This window comes from Triturus cristatus, chromosome 3_1 (assembly GCF_964204655.1).
Source record: "Triturus cristatus chromosome 3_1, aTriCri1.1, whole genome shotgun sequence".
NCBI classification, from domain to species: Eukaryota; Metazoa; Chordata; class Amphibia; order Caudata; family Salamandridae; genus Triturus; species Triturus cristatus.
In genome coordinates this window covers 1124294017-1124312536 of record NC_140583.1, presented here as the reverse complement: position 1 = coordinate 1124312536, position 18520 = coordinate 1124294017, and the positions used below count along the sequence as shown (strand labels likewise).

General features: G+C 42.0%; 1 protein-coding gene across 3 annotated transcripts in view; it reads right to left on the bottom strand.

Moving 5' to 3' along the window:
* Nucleotides 1-1515: 1515 nt before the first annotated feature.
* Nucleotides 1516-18520, bottom strand: part of LOC146861611 (glycophorin-C-like) — a 319954-nt gene continuing 302949 nt past the window's right edge. For 2 of the 3 annotated variants that reach the window (XM_085645993.1, XM_085645994.1), the window contains 2 exons: nucleotides 5587-5634; nucleotides 1516-1814 (listed from right to left, as the gene is read on the bottom strand). In XM_085645993.1, coding sequence (XP_085502119.1) covers nucleotides 1618-1814; nucleotides 5587-5634 — 245 coding nt within the window. In that variant the 3' untranslated portion in view covers nucleotides 1516-1617. Of the gene's footprint in view, nucleotides 1815-5586; nucleotides 5635-7573; nucleotides 7611-18520 lie in introns of all 3 variants that reach the window. The other variant, XM_085645995.1, reaches the window with a different exon arrangement.

Sequence of the window (18520 nt, the reverse complement as noted above, 5' to 3'; positions counted from 1 at the left end):
GTGCCTCCCAGTTGCGCAACACTGACTTCAGTTTAATAAATGTACACACTAGTTTCAGGACCCTGTCAGTGTTCCCGCTTAGGCTGTAACTTTTGAGAAGTGTCTGTTTTCCAATAAATGAACTTTGGGACCAAAAAGTCACTATTGATATGCACATAAATCGTTTTGAGGACGTTGACTATGGGAGAAAAGAATTTGCTTGGATAATCGTGCAATATATATGCTTAACCTTACTCATGCCTGGACACATAGCTGCTAGGTTTAGTTCCATGAACTAATCTGAAAAAGTGGTGTATATTAATATTCCAATCATACATTAAGCTAAATGTTGATTTGGTTTACTAACCTAATTTTAAACTCTACCAAAATATGTTATTGCTGAAAGCATTAATGTAAGAAGTGATACACTGCTCGAGTGACCCTGCTGGTTTTGCTACATAGTATGGTGGAAAGAGAAGAAAGGGGACAGAATAATGTCTCTTTTAGAGTGCATTGCACATACATCTAGAAGTGCTTTGTTACCATGGCACACTGCTAAAACACATGAAGTAAATACAAACTCATGAAATAATTGCATTGATAGGTCAGGCTCTGGCTGGAAACGCGCCTTCAAATGAAGCATCTAAGCAAAATGTCTTTGTTCAGTTCAGTATTAGCCCAAGGATCTCAAAGAAGATGCTCTGCTCTCTAAAGTTTTAGAGCTGGTCTTCACACGAAGTTGTAAAACATGCCAGCAGATTCGTGCAATCAACATTTGCTATCACAAGGATTTTAGATAACTAAGGGGCATATTATCAAGCCAAGCGATAAAATTATCGCCGCTTTCGCGGCAGAAAACTGCCGCTAAAACGGCGATAATGAGCTTGATAATATGCTCTATGGAATTCCAATTGAAGCCCATGTTAGATGTGAAGGACGTCTAACATGGGCTTCAATTGGAATTCCATAGAGCATATTATCAAGCCCATTATCTGCCGCTAAAGCGCCGATAATTTTATCGCCTGTCTTGATAATATGCCCCCTAAATTGGGTTTTTACTTTGGAATATATATTTTGGGTTGGGAAAGAACCAAAATAGTTTTACAAATAATTACATTTATAATAAACATAAAAGCAATCTTTACACATGTCCATTATGCAACTGTTACAGTTACAAGAGTCCAAGTTACTGCGTTAGAGAAGTGTGGTAATGTATACATATCAAAATGTAGTGGTAGTTTAAAGTTCCTGCACAAGAGTAATTTCCAATACAGGATTCTCAGAAGAATGACCATGCCCAGGACTTAGCAGAAAATGATCTACTTATCCCACTGTTCCTTTCACAGATAATGAGCACAGCATCACCTGTGGGGAGGCACTTCGAATGTTAAATTACATCTTTTAGACTAGAGGTTGCGGCGCTTTCAATCTTTATTCAATGTCCATGCGTGATTCACATTTGCCGTTGTGGACAATTGCTTTCAAGAAATCTGATGGTTCCCTTCCATAGAGATCAAAATAGCATTGAAAACCCAAGCTGGTTCCATTGTTTATTTCTTGCATATTACAGCTTTCTTGCTCAACGTAGCGTTAGCATTGCAGAAGCCTCTGAGGCACATCAGTTTATAACTTTGCATTTCAGATAAAGTATTCTTTCTTGTTGACATCCATATCTCCAAGAAGAGAAGGGTCATTCCTCAATGCATCATCGGCACTCTCTGCATGCTCAGTGCCCTTGGCTTCATTGGTTTGGTAGGTGCCCTTCTGCCGGTACATGTAACGCATAATGACTACCAGGACGCAGACCAGGACCACCATCATGGCAAAAACGACACCTATGGGAGGAAGCAGAGATACACCAGGGTCAACTGTGTTCCACTGACTTTCATGATTAATAACAACAATTAACAGGACAACGGCGGGGATCTGATTAGCCACACTAACTTTAGGAAAGGTAGCAAAATTGTCAGAACTTCATTTAAAAGTGATCACTGGGGAGCCCCTTTATAACTTTGAGATACACCCATCCCATGCAGAGGTTTGGCTGTACTCAACATCTCATAGTCATTTTTAATCACACGTTTTCTATTATCAACTAAAAAATTGGGGGCATATTATCAAGAAACAACGTTAAAATTATCGCCGCTTTAGCGGCAGAAAACTGCTGCTAAAGCGGTGATAATGGTCTTGATAATATGCCGCAGAGAATTCCCATAAAAGCCCATGATCTGGTGTCAACATGGGCTTCTATTGGAATTCTCTGCGGCATATTCTCAAGCCCATTATCGCCGCTTTAGCGGCAGTTTTCTGCCACTAAAGCGGCGATAATTTTAACGCCGTGCTTGATAATATGCCCCTTGGTTATTTAAAAAGAAGCGGTCAATCATTTTACTGGAAACATAGGGCTCGATTTAGAGTTAGGCAGACAGGTTACTCCTTCACAAACATGAAGGATATAACGTCCGCTGAAGTACAGCTGCTATTGGGTATAAAGCACTAGTAATATGGCAGAAGGGATATCTGTCACGTTTGTGATGGAGTGACTTGTAAATCAGGCCCATGGTCATTATGGTTCTTCTTTCAAACTCATAAAAATAAGAAATAAATACAAATAAATAACATTGTCATATGACCCTCTGTCCGGTGGCCACAAAACATGAATTCAGATGTGACATCACAAATACAATTGTTCATGACATCATCAATGGGATTGAGACAGGTTGCAGATGTTCTGAAAAGGTTTTTGGCAGATATAGCTGAGGGGCTGTTGAAGAATGAAAGTCACATTTTGCTCTCCCTGTGGAGCCTAAATGTGCTGGCACTTCTGCCCATTATTGACTGTAAAGGGAAGAGGAAACTGAGTGGTCTTCGAGGAAGTAGATAAGGGAGAGTAAACGGTGACCTCTCAGTGACTCACCATTCAGTGATGGATAGAAGAAAACAGCTTGCCACACCACCCTGGAGCGAGCTTGAGTGTTGGAAAAAAGATGTTACACAATAAGACGGTAATGGGATAGTATTGTGAGGTCCCCTCTAGGTACAGGGCCAAAGGGAGAAAACTAGCTACAGAAGCAATAGGCAATAGATTTGGGTCAAGCAGAAACACACTAAAGCATGGGAAGCAAAGTGTGTGATAGTGCAGGGTCTGGCGTCAAAATACAGAGACTGTGACGAAGTGTGCGTGTAGGGCACAGAAAGCAGGTATAGGGGTCTGAGAAGAAATTACCATCAGAAACGCCTATCAGTGGGGCAAGGGCCTACATGCTTCCTCCAACATGCAGTTTGATGTACTTAGCTTTGTCATGAAGTGGAGACTGTCCTTTCTGTAGATTTCTTGAGTTTCCTCTGCAGACTTGGGGTTTTTTCAAGTTGAACTTTCAAAATTAGTCAGAAAGTTTACTTTTTCTAAGAATCTAGACTTCCTCTGTTTATGGCTTTCATTAAGAAGTAATGTAATGCCAGTTCACTTGCTCCTTTTTGCTTAGATCATGGATTTGATGGCAACATGTTGCTTATAGACAAATATACCAATAAATAGTCGGAAGAGTTTTGCTCTTCTAATATCCCTTTGGTAGCTAGAGAGCAATGCGCCATGAATACAGAGTCCTAGGAAGCCTCGCTGATCAAACAATTCTACAAGTAAATAACTGGATGACTAAGTGGTTTCCATATGAATACAGAGTCCTAGGAAGCCTCGCTGAACAAACAATTCTAGAAGTAAATAACTGGATGACTAAGTGGTTTCCATATGTATACAGAGTCCTAGGAAGCCTCGCTGATCAAACAATTCTACAAGTAAATAACTGGATGACTAAGTGGTTTCCATATGAATACAGAGTCCTAGGAAGCCTCGCTGATCAAACAATTCTACAAGTAAATAACTGGATGACTAAGTGGTTTCCATATGAATACAGAGTCCTAGGAAGCCTCGCTGAACAAACAATTCTAGAAGTAAATAACTGGATGACTAAGTGGTTTCCATATGAATACAGAGTCCTAGGAAGCCTCGCTGAACAAACAATTCTAGAAGTAAATAACTGGATGACTAAGTGGTTTCCATATGTATACAGAGTCCTAGGAAGCCTCGCTGATCAAACAATTCTACAAGTAAATAACTGGATGACTAAGTGGTTTCCATATGAATACAGAGTCCTAGGAAGCCTCGCTGAACAAACAATTCTAGAAGTAAATAACTGGATGACTAAGTGGTTTCCATATGTATACAGAGTCCTAGGAAGCCTCGCTGATCAAACAATTCTACAAGTAAATAACTGGATGACTAAGTGGTTTCCATATGTATACAGAGTCCTAGGAAGCCTCGCTGATCAAACAATTCTACAAGTAAATAATTGGATGACTAAGTGGTTTCCATATGAATACAGAGTCCTAGGAAGCCTCGCTGAACAAACAATTCTAGAAGTAAATAACTGGATGACTAAGTGGTTTCCATATGAATACAGAGTCCTAGGAAGCCTCGCTGATCAAACAATTCTACAAGTAAATAATTGGATGACTAAGTGGTTTCCATATGAATACAGAGTCCTAGGAAGCCTCGCTGAACAAACAATTCTAGAAGTAAATAACTGGATGACTAAGTGGTTTCCATATGAATACAGAGTCCTAGGAAGCCTCGCTGATCAAACAATTCTACAAGTAAATAACTGGATGACTAAGTGGTTTCCATATGTATACAGAGTCCTAGGAAGCCTCGCTGATCAAACAATTCTACAAGTAAATAACTGGATGACTAAGTGGTTTCCATATGTATACAGAGTCCTAGGAAGCCTCGCTGATCAAACAATTCTACAAGTAAATAACTGGATGACTAAGTGGTTTCCATATGTATACAGAGTCCTAGGAAGCCTCTCTGATCAAACAATTCTACAAGTAAATAATTGGATGACTAAGTGGTTTCCATATGAATACAGAGTCCTAGGAAGCCTCGCTGATCAAACAATTCTACAAGTAAATAACTGGATGACTAAGTGGTTTCCATATGTATACAGAGTCCTAGGAAGCCTCGCTGATCAAACAATTCTACAAGTAAATAACTGGATGACTAAGTGGTTTCCATATGTATACAGAGTCCTAGGAAGCCTCGCTGATCAAACAATTCTACAAGTAAATAACTGGATGACTAAGTGGTTTCCATATGTATACAGAGTCCTAGGAAGCCTCGCTGATCAAACAATTCTACAAGTAAATAACTGGATGACTAAGTGGTTTCCATATGTATACAGAGTCCTAGGAAGCCTCTCTGATCAAACAATTCTACAAGTAAATAATTGGATGACTAAGTGGTTTCCATATGAATACAGAGTCCTAGGAAGCCTCGCTGATCAAACAATTCTACAAGTAAATAACTGGATGACTAAGTGGTTTCCATATGAATACAGAGTCCTAGGAAGCCTCGCTGATCAAACAATTCTACAAGTAAATAACTGGATGACTAAGTGGTTTCCATATGAATACAGAGTCCTAGGAAGCCTCGCTGATCAAACAATTCTAGAAGTAAATAACTGGATGACTAAGTGGTTTCCAATCACACTGAACCCTTATTGAGTGCATTGCAAGTTCTTAAAGACATGTAGAAATCAGGCAACTAACCTCCAACGACAGCTGCCCCACTTCCACCAGCGCTTCTACCTTCATCAGCTAGAAATAGACAAATGCGCACGTTAATATCCGTAAATGAACCAAGAAAAAGCAATTAATTAAGGGCAAACTGTACAATATTTCTGCAGCTACTTAACAGAGCTTACTGTAATATCGGCTAACAGCAGTTCACGCCTGTTGTCTTCCATAATTGCAATCTGTACGTGTGCAAAGGCGCCTGTTGTTAGAGAAACCTTTTCTCTACAGCGCATGCGTGCTATAGAGACAAAACAGCACAGAAACCAGAAGGGGTATATTTATGGGGAAGTGGTGCAGTGCAGCAAGTCGCATTGCTGCACTGCCTCACAGGGAAAAGGAAGGATGCACTGTCATTAATTGAATACAGCACATTCCTATCCTTTCCTTGTGCTGGTGCCCAATGTGCTGCCTTGTGCCAACGCAAGCACCGTTGCGCCATAGTGCAAGCGTACCTGCGTTGCATGCAGGATTGTTTTTGTGCAGGAAGGGGCACCTACCTGCACAAAAATAATCCTGGGAGGAATTGCAGAATGCAGCACACACGAGGAGGAATAGAGATATTTCTCCTTGTTAAGCCTCCCCTGGGAAGGCATGCCTCTTTGGTGCATTCCCAGGTTTACACCGTGTTGGTAAATCTGGGAATATGTAAAAAAAAAAAATTACAAATGGCCGCAAAGGTGGGAATATATACATTTATATATTGTAAAGATATCCCCCTATCGGATTGTACACTCAGTTGTGAAAACGTTCCAGGTGGTACGTATTAGACTGAAACAAACATTGAACCTCTATCAAAGTAGTAAGAAAAGGGCTGTCGACGCATCACCAGGTTTACCTTTGCCTACTAAGGGCAGCCCTCTTTAAAACTCGAGTTAGGGCTCGGTGTAAAGGCAGAAGCTGCTGATTTTAGAAATAAGGAACCGGGTCGCATACCGGCATCGACTCGAAATCCTGCAATTCTGGGCAAATCGTGTAATCTCCCTGTGCCTGTAAAAATGTGAGTCTTTGAGTGATGTAACTGGTGCTTAGTTAAAGCGCTCCGTTACCTTCGGGTCCAGTCGCCTATATAAAACTGCAAAAAGACAACCAATGGCGCTTTCCACTTTCCAGAGTGAAAGTGAACATTCCAAGCAGACAACTTGGTTAAAGATTTGTTAGACGCCGTCGGTTACATTTTTGGGGGGCTTGTCGGGCACAGGTAGATCTGTGTTTCTTTCCCTCTATCTCCTTCTGTTTTCATTAGGCCAGCTGATGGCAAGGTGTCCCACTGCTAATCTGCAGAGGGTGTGTGGCCATACTACGCCCCAAAGCCATGAGTTGATATTGACAACCACGTATTTTACACATGATGGCACAGTGTAGGAAAGCAATTGCCACTGGTCATCCAGGGCCCCTCTATCCTCACCGGTTCTCTCACAAAAAACCTTCTTGCATGCTAGGTTTCACATACTTCTCGAAAGAGTAACCGCTTATATTAAATGCTATCCACTTCAAAGCCACTCAACAATTGTGGTGCTGCTTGTTGTATTGGGGCAGTCAGGGCCGTTTCTACCATTAGGCAAGACTAGGCGGCCGCCTAGGGCGGCAAAAGGAGGAGGGTGGCAAAAAACAGGAGTTTGGGAATATCAAATGCAGTAATTATTTTAGCCTGGATGACGGGGAGAGAGTGATGGTAGTAAAAGGGAGGGGGCAACATTTTTCAATTCTCGCCTAGGGCGGCAAAACACCTAGAAACGGCCCTGGGGGCAGTGTCAATCATACCAGGAAACAAGCTGTTTAATTCCGCTGAGTTTAATCCATAATATGAACGAAGGATAAAGTACAAATGAAAAGCCCACAGAGAAAGCAGCTGATCAGTCATCCACCCAATAGCAACTGAACTCATAGAATACAATGACATATGAGGAATCTACAGAAAAGGTTCTAACCACTTAAAGCTACAGTGAATTAATACACTTACAGTATACCACACTGCTGCTGGCAGGGGGCTGGATAACCTGGGGAAAGCAGAAAGGTAAATTTCAAACATGCTTAACACATGATATTTATGGGTACATTTCCAAGTGAATGCACCTGTTGGGCATACCATGCAATCTCAATGTGAAGGTCTCACAGCAAAGAAGACAGGTTGCGCATTTTTATTGGGGGACGACAGATGAAAGACTCCAGTAAATGGCAGCACACACCAATTATTTAGAAATGTGGTGGCAGTATGGTTTGTTAAGGTTTAACACGAGTGGATGCTTAAAATCCTACATTGCCCCTTAGGGGACGCTGCTTGCTAGGTGCTCACAAATCTCTGAACGCTACTCCAGGAGGCGGGATAATTTATCTTCACCAGATGGGTTGGTCCTCTGTTAGGTCACAGATAACTGGGCCTGCCGTGTGTCCTTTCCTGCTCAGTTTTCTAAATAGGGGAGCAGACATGTGGGCAGGGCTCACCGCCATAATCAGTCTGGGTTTCAAATGTATGTATAATGGAAATACAACAAAGCATAAGACCTGCAGAATAAATCACAACCTCCAGTTACCTTTAATATACCTGGACACCTATTTATCACACTTCTGCCGCCATCTCTACCTGCCGCACCTCAAGATAAGAGTATCACCCTTCCTTAACTGTTGGTTAGCTTTCTTTGTAAAATAGGGCTTGTTTCAGTGTAGGTGCAGGCTATAAGGAGGAGATACGGCTGCAATCTGAGAGGGCGCTGAACATTCTTCTCTATTTTCGCATGCCTTCGATGACTGGGAGGCGCACCGCGCTATGATGGCGGCAAAAGGAAATGGACCGGTAGATCCCGAGCGGATATGGTCATCAGCGGCGGAAAGTATTGCGAGAGTTCTAGGAGGAATACTGAGGTGCCAAAAAACATGGGTGAAAGGCTCAAGGTTCACGCATTTCCTTTTGGTTGGAATGGGAAAGGCAAACAGAATTGTTATATTTAGCAGGGAGGTTTTTAGCAGGCCCCCGCACTCAAGGATACATTTCACGCCAACACGACACAAAAATGCAGGGGCCGCACACAGCTACGACTCCTAAACGTTCTTCGGATCTCCCTTTTCTCAGGTATGTCTGTGGGAGATCTTGGATGCACTACTTCTAGAGTCCGAATCAGCCAGTTTTTCATAATTTGCCTTCAATTATCTGGTATGGAATCAAATCTATTGATTTTGGTGCAGCTACATTGGCACTGAGCTCCCTGGCTGCTGCAACTTGACTCCATCAATTGAAACCATTTACTAGCTCCTAAGTAGCCTTTTGATCCCCTGCTTTTTCATTCCAATGCTAGGGGAATGGTTTGTACTGTTGGAACGGGAAGTCCCATACAGTAGCTGGTCACCAGCCCTGCCCCGCCAAATGCATGCAGTATGCTAGTAAAAGTAATTCGACAAAATGCACAATGAGCATGTTCCTAAAACATCGTTTTACAGGCATTTCGTCTGACGTGGAGGTTGTGCTGGATGCTGTGTAAGAAGATATCATCCCTTTGGGGATAGGCTTTTACTACTAACTTATTTCGGCACGGGGCATATCAGGTGGTATGTCAGATGAATCTTTTAGATCTTATGTGGAGCAAGGTATATGTTCGGTATAAGTCAGTGAGAGAGGCGAGATCACAGGGGCTCCAAGGTATTACACAAATTCAAACTGCAGCATTTCCTGGACCTCAGGTTGACACTATCACGGGTGTACCTTTAAGTACCTATGGAATCCCCCATGTTACAGAAGCCCATACAGGGTGAGAGTGTTTTCCAGAATGCCTAAGTTGTTGCACATGCCATACTGCACTCAGATCAGCTGTTGGTCGCATTTATTTAGAGTTAGTTCGGGCAAACCGTCCTGCCAGGGGCAAGGGTGACCATTTCCACAAGAGTAAGTAGATGCAGTAAGTACAGAGAGTCATAATTTTGTCCCACAGGGCCTGGCACTCTAGTGGTAAGCAGATCAACTGTGGGTCACTGTTCTTTAGAGTAAATTGGGCCAATCCTCCTGCCAAGGGCAATGTTGACAAATTTTTCCCATGAGCAGGTTGTGAGTAGTTCAGCCAGCCATATTTGCTTTGAGCAGGGTCAGGCGTTCGAGTGATAATCCACATCTGTCAACCATTTGTTACTTACACCAAATTCTGGTTACTGGAAGCATTTCTCTTGGGAATATCTACCTTGTAACACACATCCATGTTGACATCTAACTACGGTGCTGGGTGGTGGCAAGCGGAGTAAATAGAGTATAGCAGGGAGAGGGTATCTCTTTGGGTTCCCATGGCTCTCTGAAAGTGGTGAAGTCTACAAAGCCAGTGCAGGAGGCACTGAAGCCTTTTCTCATTAAGGCCGGTAGGGCAGAGGCAGTCACATATCAGGGGCCGCTGACTGGCTCAGTACAGCAGCGCCAAATTATGTAGCAGGGTTGACTAAGTTATGCATACGGAAGAGCCAAATCATGCAGCTAAGGCACTCCCAGAAGTAAATAAAAAATCTGTGTAAGCAGGAGTTTATTGAACCGTTGGCATATTTTAATGTTCCAAGTGGGCCAGGGAGGACAGTCTCCAGTTAGCTCACACTCATCTAGCTAATGAGCCTGGTGGTGTAATGTAGGTTTTTTATTTTGAGGTCCAGGAAATAGTATGTCCCCCCCATGTTTGAAACTAGCAGTTATTAGGACAGTCTATAGCTGTTCAAATCTGTATATATTGCATTCTGCAAAGGTGATGGTAGGACCCCAGGTGGGCCACCGCACAATATTCACCATCAAAGTCAGTGCACTTGCAGGTCTTGTTACCTGAGGCTTAGCATAAATAAGGGCATGATATTATAGTGGGCTGATTGGCGAATGCCTTTAAGTCGATGAAGAAGGCTAGCTAGTCAACAGGGATGGTTGGGAAGTTCTTCAGTTACTGCCCTGAATACAGCCAACACAACCTGGCTGGCAGTTAAGGTATGGGGCAATTATCGTTGGTAAGGAATAATATGTTTAGGAGATGGAGGGTCTGCAGACCAACTTGTAATATGACACCACATAGCCGACAAAGTGAATGATAAAGCAAGGCCTATGTGGAACCTCCTAGTCATGAATGCAATACCTGGATGTCTCAGGGTGTGGTTTAGGTCTGACAGGTGGTCCAGCCTCTCAGGAGTAATTCTTGGTGGAGGTGGTAGAGAGGTACAATTTACAGGCTTCACCTCAGGTGCTAGATACATGATGCAACTTGGATTACGTTATCATAATGGGTTCGGCCATTTTATGTTTAACGTTTCTTTATTGATTTTAGCAATACATTGTGCAATGGCCATCACCATTGTGGGTAACGCTTTGAAATACAAATAATGACAACAACTACTAACCCCCCCTAAGACACCCCCCCAACTCCCACCCTCCTCCTGCACCCCCACCATTTAAGGCCATGCCATGCTGGTGCCGCTAAGAGACCTCTTGCTTTGATTCAGTAAGGCGTAACAGTCTTAAATATTTATGGCATGTTATTTCATTGAATTCGGAGGATAACAATGACAAAAAGGGTTTTCAGAGCTTAGAAAAAAAGCTGCCTTTGTTTGTCAGGGAAAGGGAGATTCTCCCAATGCCCAAGATGTACCACATGCGGTGTAACCATCCTGTTTGTGTAGGTAGGCGGGTGGAGCCCCAATGTGTGAGGATATTTTGAAGAGAGGCCCCTAGAGTCAATGATATTTGGTGGACCTTGCGGGATTTAAGGGGAAACATCAGGGCATTTGGCAGGCCCAGGAGAACATACACCGGAAAGCGGGGTAGGTCCGTTTCAAAATGGGTGTCTATTTTTTGTAGCACCTGCGTCCAGTACGGTTGCAGCTGTGGGCAATCCCACAGAATTTGAGTCAGCATGCCCTGCGATACACACTCTCTCCACCATAGCGAGTCTTTTGATGGGTTGCATTTGTGAAGCCTAGCTGGGGTATAGTACCAGTACAGTGCTATTTTAGTAGCTGTTTTGACACTGGCTACATTACGTGCAGAGTGCTTAGCTCTATGATATAAGTTCTCCCAGTCGCGCTGTGTAAAGGTAAACTCTAACTCTGCTTCCCATCGCCGTTGACTTGGAGTCTTATGGGGGGACGGCAATTGTATAGCCTAGAAGGGACGTCTAATCATAAATCTTCCCTGTGGAAGTACAAAGCATCATCTCCCACATAAAGAATAGCCTCTGTCAAGTTGTGAGGCTTTTTAATTTTGGAAAACACAGTGAGTAGGGGACTCTACATAGCCAGAGCAGGTGTCCATCAGCTCCAGGCACAATTAATTAGGGGTTTTTACTGAGGTCCTCCTGCGGTAGTCTGGGAGGGTGAGATCGCCAATGACCTCTACACCCTGTGGTGGAATTTCTTGCAGCTGAAAAGGGGCTACCCAAAATTGGATTGATTTACTTAACTTACACCTTGGAGGGGTGTTGTTTTTTGTGGGCACTGGGAAGGCAGGAAGGAAGACTCACCTGCTAGTGGTCCAGGGCCTTTCTACCCTACCATGGGATGCTTGGAGTAGAATATTTTGGGTGGGGTTTGGCTGGTGACAGGTACACCGGCAGGGACGGAGCGCTATTTGGTGCCCTGGTTTATGTGGAACTGCGGGTATTGCCCATCCCTCTGACTGATGGGGGGAAGTTGCCACTAAGTTATTCCCCAGGTGCCCTTGGTTGAGGGTGTGGGTGTTGGATATGGAAAAGGGGCCTGCTAGCACTTTTGCATTCTAAAGTGTGCTTCTTCCTGCTGCTGGACTGGAGACAGGAAGAAGAGGACAGAGGAGAGGCGGCGGCCGTCCGTCACAGGTAAGTGATTTTTAAAAACGTTTTTGTCCCCCCCGCCTACCCCGCCTCACCACCCGGGTCTGCTAGTAGCCGCTACTGCACTACTTACAGTGCATTTGTTAACTTGGGAGATCGCCATGTCAATTTATGACACTGCTATGCTTTTATGAGCTATGGTATGTGCGGCTCATGCATCAACTCAGAGGATTTCCAAATGGGCTGTAGCAGGGCACTATAGGTCAAATATATGTACAGGTCCCTCCTGCCTTAATGAACTGGAGTGAACAACCTCATGATGTTGCCCGAGGCAATGGCAGAGTGTCACTAAAGTTACTGACAGAGTCGAACTGTGACAGAGAATAGGCCTGGCACAAAAATAAAAGTGCCCTCACGCATTATTGAATCCGAAAATTAAAAAAGTCCCCACATTTGGAACTCGGGACAGTTTTGAACCTGTAAAGACATGCTACATAGAACTTTTCTAAGGTATGGGAAACTGCTTAGATTTATGCTTGATCCAGACAATATTTGTCATGATATCAAGAGTAAAAGTAGACCCATCAGACTATAAAGCAGGAACGCAAACAGCAAAAAAACGCCTGAAATACTGACCTGTCAGAGCAGCCTTTCTGACACTGCCATGGGGCCTAATGGGCCAGTTGCGCCTTGTAATGGAGGGTGCTAAAAGGGACGATTGATGTACACCGTCAAAGCTGTGTGTAGATTTGAGCAGGAAAAGAACAGAGGATCCAGGAAACCAGGATTTAGGTTCATTGATAGAGCTATTAGGGGGTGCCAGTGTTGGAAGAGCAATGGAGGCGTTTGAAGAGGTATGTAGCGGCTAGTGAAGGAAAATTACTGCCTGCTCCAAATGTGTGACAGAATATCGATGGACAGAAAATCGACCTGCAAAAATATCGACACAGAAATATAGAAGTCAAAAATATCGAAGTCCAATCTACATAAACTTAAGTACAAAAATATCGAAAAAAATATATAGTTGTCAAAAATATCGAAGTTAAAAATATCGTTTTTTTAAATGTTTTAATAATAATGTAAAATTAAGTAAATAATACATATAATTAAAAGAAATATAGTTGAAAATATTAAAAGATATTTAAAAATAATAACTACTACATTAAGGGGCCGATTCCTATCTCGGTTCGGCCGTAGCGGATCCGATTCAATGCCTCTTTTCCAACCGATCCGTACACGGGTCCGGACGACGAAGTACAATGCGAAGATGCACGAATTCTCCGACCGACTCGTTCCCGGCTCTGACCCAATCCGTCCGACTCGGTCGCTTGCAAACCGACGAGCGCAATGGAGACGATTCTCGACCAAACGAGAACAATGCTCGAATCGGACAGCTCAACCAAGTCAGAGCGTCCAGCTTGCAAAACCTCCCGGAGTCAGACTTCGGGGGTCCACGTCGGACCCCCCGACACCCGCAGCCATACGACTCGCACACAGGGGGAGACCCATGGGTCTCCCTCACACAGGCATATACAGCACGGATGGCACCGATGCATACCCACTGTAGAGGGCGCACTTGCTCGAGATGGACCCATTCTGTCAATGGGAGCGCATGTACGTGTCGTACAACTGGCTCCCATTGACTCCTTTGGGAGTCCGACCGAACCGAGTCCGACAGCATACGTGCGCATCGTACTCACTCGGTCAGATTGTAGGGGTCCGGCTCGGTCGCAAAACACTCCGGATCCGACTCGTTCAGAGTGCTTTCCGACCCGGATCGGAATCAGCACCTAAATGTTAAAATAAATTAAACATATACATATAAATTAATATAAATACTTACTCTGCATAGTGCAACATTAGCGAAAGCATTGGATAGAGTAGGGGCAAAAATTACTATTCCCACTCCAGAGATTGCAACAGTAGGGAAAGCGCTGGATAGCGTAGGGGTAAAAATTACTATTCCCACTCCAGAGAGTGCAACAGTAGGGAAAGGGTTGCATAGCGAAGGGGTAAAAATTACTATACCCACTCCAGTGAGTGCAACAGTGGGGAAAGCGTTGGATAGCGTAGGGGTAAATATTATTACTCCCACTCCAGAGAGTGCAACAGTAGGGAAAGCGTTGGATAGCGTACGGGTAAAAATGACTATTCCCACTCCAGTGAGTGCAACAGTGGGGAAAGCGTTGGATCGTGTAGGGGTAAAAATTGCTATTCCCACTCCAGAGAGTGCAACAGTAGGGAAAGGGTTGGATAGCGTAGGGGTAAAAATTACTATCCCTACTCCAGAGAGTGCAACAGTAGGGAAAGCGCTGGATAGCGTATGGGTAAAAATTACTATTCCCACTCCAGTGAGTGCAACAGTAGGAAAAGTGTTGGACAACGTAGATGTTAAAAATAGCATACTTATAAATAAATAAATATTGTAATTAAATCATAATTGATTAATAAATCTAGAAAAAAATACTAATATATCAAAAATAATAATAACTTTAATAATATTAAATACTTCCCACCCTACTCCCCAATAAACACAAAACACACTCTACATAAAATGTCACACAATTAAATTAATTTGCAAATAATTCATTAATAAAAATTATTCTGCAATTAATAATTAAATAAAAAAGTAATTATCAATAACAGTAAATAATATTTAATAAAAATTATTAAAAAAATAATGAATAATTGACGAAAAAATACTTATCAATACCAATAAATAATATTTTTATTACAAATTAATAACACATTAATAATTAACTAAAAAAATATCAATACCAATAAATATTTAATAACAATTAATAACTAATTAATAATTAATTAACAAACAAATTAATTATCAATACTATATTTTTCTTAATTAATTACTTAATTACAATGTACTTTCCACCCTCTTCCCCTAAAACACACAACCCACTCCAATATTAAATTAATACAAATAAAATGATTATCAATTAATAATAATTAATTACCGATTAATAATTAATTAGGAATAAATTAATTATTAATAAACAATAATTAAAAAATATTAATTACTTAATTAAAATTAAATCACTTCCCACCCTATTCCCCTATAAATCCACAACCTGCTACAGAAATAAAACACACAATTTTATTAAAATAAATTGATAATTCCTAAAAATTATTATTTAATTTACTATAATTAAATTGCTTCCCACCCTATTCTCCTATAAACCCACAACCCGCTTCGGTACTAAAACGCAAAATGTACTTTAAAAAAATTACTAATTTCTAAAAAATGTATACATATATTTAATAAAACAGTACAATAATTAACAAAAAATATAGAACACATACATATTAAATACATAATAAAATACATAACACTCATATAAATATTGATAATATTAACATCGATAATTTAACTATCGATATTACTAACATCGATATTTCCAACATTGGTATTTCTTACCTTAACTTCGATATTCTGGTTGTAGATATTCTTGACTTCGATATTTTGTCCCTGCGAGATTTAAAACTCGATATAACTGTGCTACGATATTTAAAAATCGATATTTTGACTGTCCATCGCCTGCTCCAGGTTAGGGTTGAGGTACCTCAGAAGAGCACCAATGGCTCTTTTAAGAATGATAAAAAAGTGCAACATCACAAGATCGTGCTACCGTATGCACAAATTCGCTTTTTATTTTTGAAAAACTGCCTGCCACAGAATGAGAAGCTTAAATGCTAGCACAGTTTATCCTCTCAGAGTTTCTTTATTACAAAAACATATGTTACCTATTCACTTCCTGTTACAAATGTAATCATAAATGTATTTTTTTTTTCTCATTCGCCACCAACCTCACTTCACTTCATGCTCAAGCTGTGAATACCTTTGCTCAGTAATTGAGAAAAGTAGGCAATTGGAAGTAGAAACCTCAGAAAGGACCCGCCTACAGGTATCATGACAAACGTGGGTGCTAATGAAACCAGGTGAGATAATTCTTCAACTAAGCTCAAATGAGCTTGATGACAATCGTCATAATACTTCCAGGAGAGACTAGGAGTAACCGACCTAGGGGCATATCAGCAACAACCGGCGATAATTATCGCTACGCGCACTTAGCGCTAGGATAAGTATCGCCAGCTAGCGTGGATTTTTATCGCTGAGATAGCGTGCTATTAGCAATGCTTATCTCAAAAGCGATAAAAATCCTAGCGCTAACTGCCAAAACGTGAGATTATCGCTGGAAACCCAGCGAGAATCTCACGAAGTTTGGCGTTAGCTTGATGATAGGACCTCACAAACTTAGCCATGATATCCACCTTCCATAGGATATCATGGCTAAGTCAGTCGTGAAGCAGGCGTAAGGAAAGTAGCGATAACAGGGGTTATCGCTACTTTTCTTGCCGCTATGCTTCATAGCGTGGGGCTTGATGATAGGAGAAATGTCGCTTAGCGACATTTCTCCAGTCATGTCAGGTCAGGAACGCCCACTTTGCATCTCATTAGACATGCAAAGCTGTGCGTTAGGAATTTGTGGGCTAATGCAAGGTTTCACGCGATAGCGTGATCTTGCAAATTAGGCAATAAATTTATCGCCGCTTTTCAGCTGAAAACGGCCGCAAAAGCAGCAATAATTTTCTATCGCCACCTTGTAGATATGCCCCCTAGTCCAAAGAGTATCAAGGCAGCATAATCATGAGACTATAAAAAAAAAAAGTCACAATATTTGGATAATTAGCTAATTCGTTAATTCTGAACCCATTCTTAACTAAAAGTCCCAGAAAGCTGTCTTCTTTCCACTGCAAGATCTGGCGAAATCCATCTTAGAAGTCACAAGCAATGAGGTCAGCCAGTCTGAGAAAAAGGGAGGAGTGGATTCTGTCCATCGTTTGCATATTCGTCTCCTGGCTAACAAGATAGCGTAAAAAATCCGACATCTAGAAGGGCCCGTAACTTGGTGTGTGAAGCCAAAAATAATCAGAGATAGGTCTATCTGAATTGGACAACCCAAGGAGTCCGCCAAAAATTTGTTGACACTATCCCAGAAGGTGATCAAAGCAGGGCACTCTTTGAACATATGTATGTCTTAAGCTTGGACCAGACCACATTTCTCACAACTAACTGGAGGACCTTTCACGATTTTGGAAAGCCTTTGAGGGGAGAAAAAATCCCTGTGAATGGTAAACAGATGGTTCCTTTTCAGCTATACTGGTTTAACTAAGTCATGGAGGATCTTGCAAGAGTTCTACCATAGATAGTCACAATGTTGGTCAGGTAAATATTCCCCCAAAAAATTCCTCGGCCAGTTTAAATTCACCGTCAACGGTCTCAACTATGGCTTGATACCATAAGGAAACCTCCTTCTTCCCAGGTAGCTTAGCCACAAGCTGATGTTCTAGAAAATTGCTGTTTCCAATAGGATTATTAAGAGTTAGCTGTGATTGGGCCCAACTTCTCAGCTGTAGGTATTTGAACCTTGACAGACCTTCTCCAATTTTGACTTTAAGTTGTTCCCATGACATAAGAGTGCCGTCAAGGGCCAGGTCCCCCCAGACCATCAGCTCAGCTTCTCTAAGAGGTAGTGCCAGTCTGTCTCTCAGGCACTCCGGGGAGCCGGGAGAGTCCCAGAGCGGGGCCAAGCTTGAAAAGTAGCTAAGCCCGACTATACTTTTAAGTTTAGCCCATGTTTAAGCAAAACTCTGAAGGACCTTCAGCTTAACCATTTTAAAAAACTTTGGGTCCCTAAATTTAAAGAGATAGCCCTCATCAGGTAGGTTGGCTCCCCTAAGCATGGTGAGAAACATCCCCCCTGCTCTGGTGCTAACCGGCATTTTCAGAAGCATGCGTGAATGTGTAAGCTGAAAAGCCCAAGCATAAAACTGAAGATCTGGCAAAGCGAAGCCCCCTTTCTCTCTCCTACGCCTCAACTTTTCCCAAGCTATTCTTGTTGATTTATAAGCCCAGACAAAGGAATTGATGTCCCGCTGTAGCTTATCTAGAACCAGTTTTTCAAAATAAAGAGGGATACAATTAAAGAGAAAAGAGACCTTGGGTAGTATCCTCATCTTAACTAGATTGACCCTCCTAAGAATACTTAATGGAAGCTGGGCCCAAGATTTCAACAGCTTCTGACACTCTTTAGCCACCAAAGTTAAATTTATCTCAGCTATCTTTGTTATATCTCGGACAA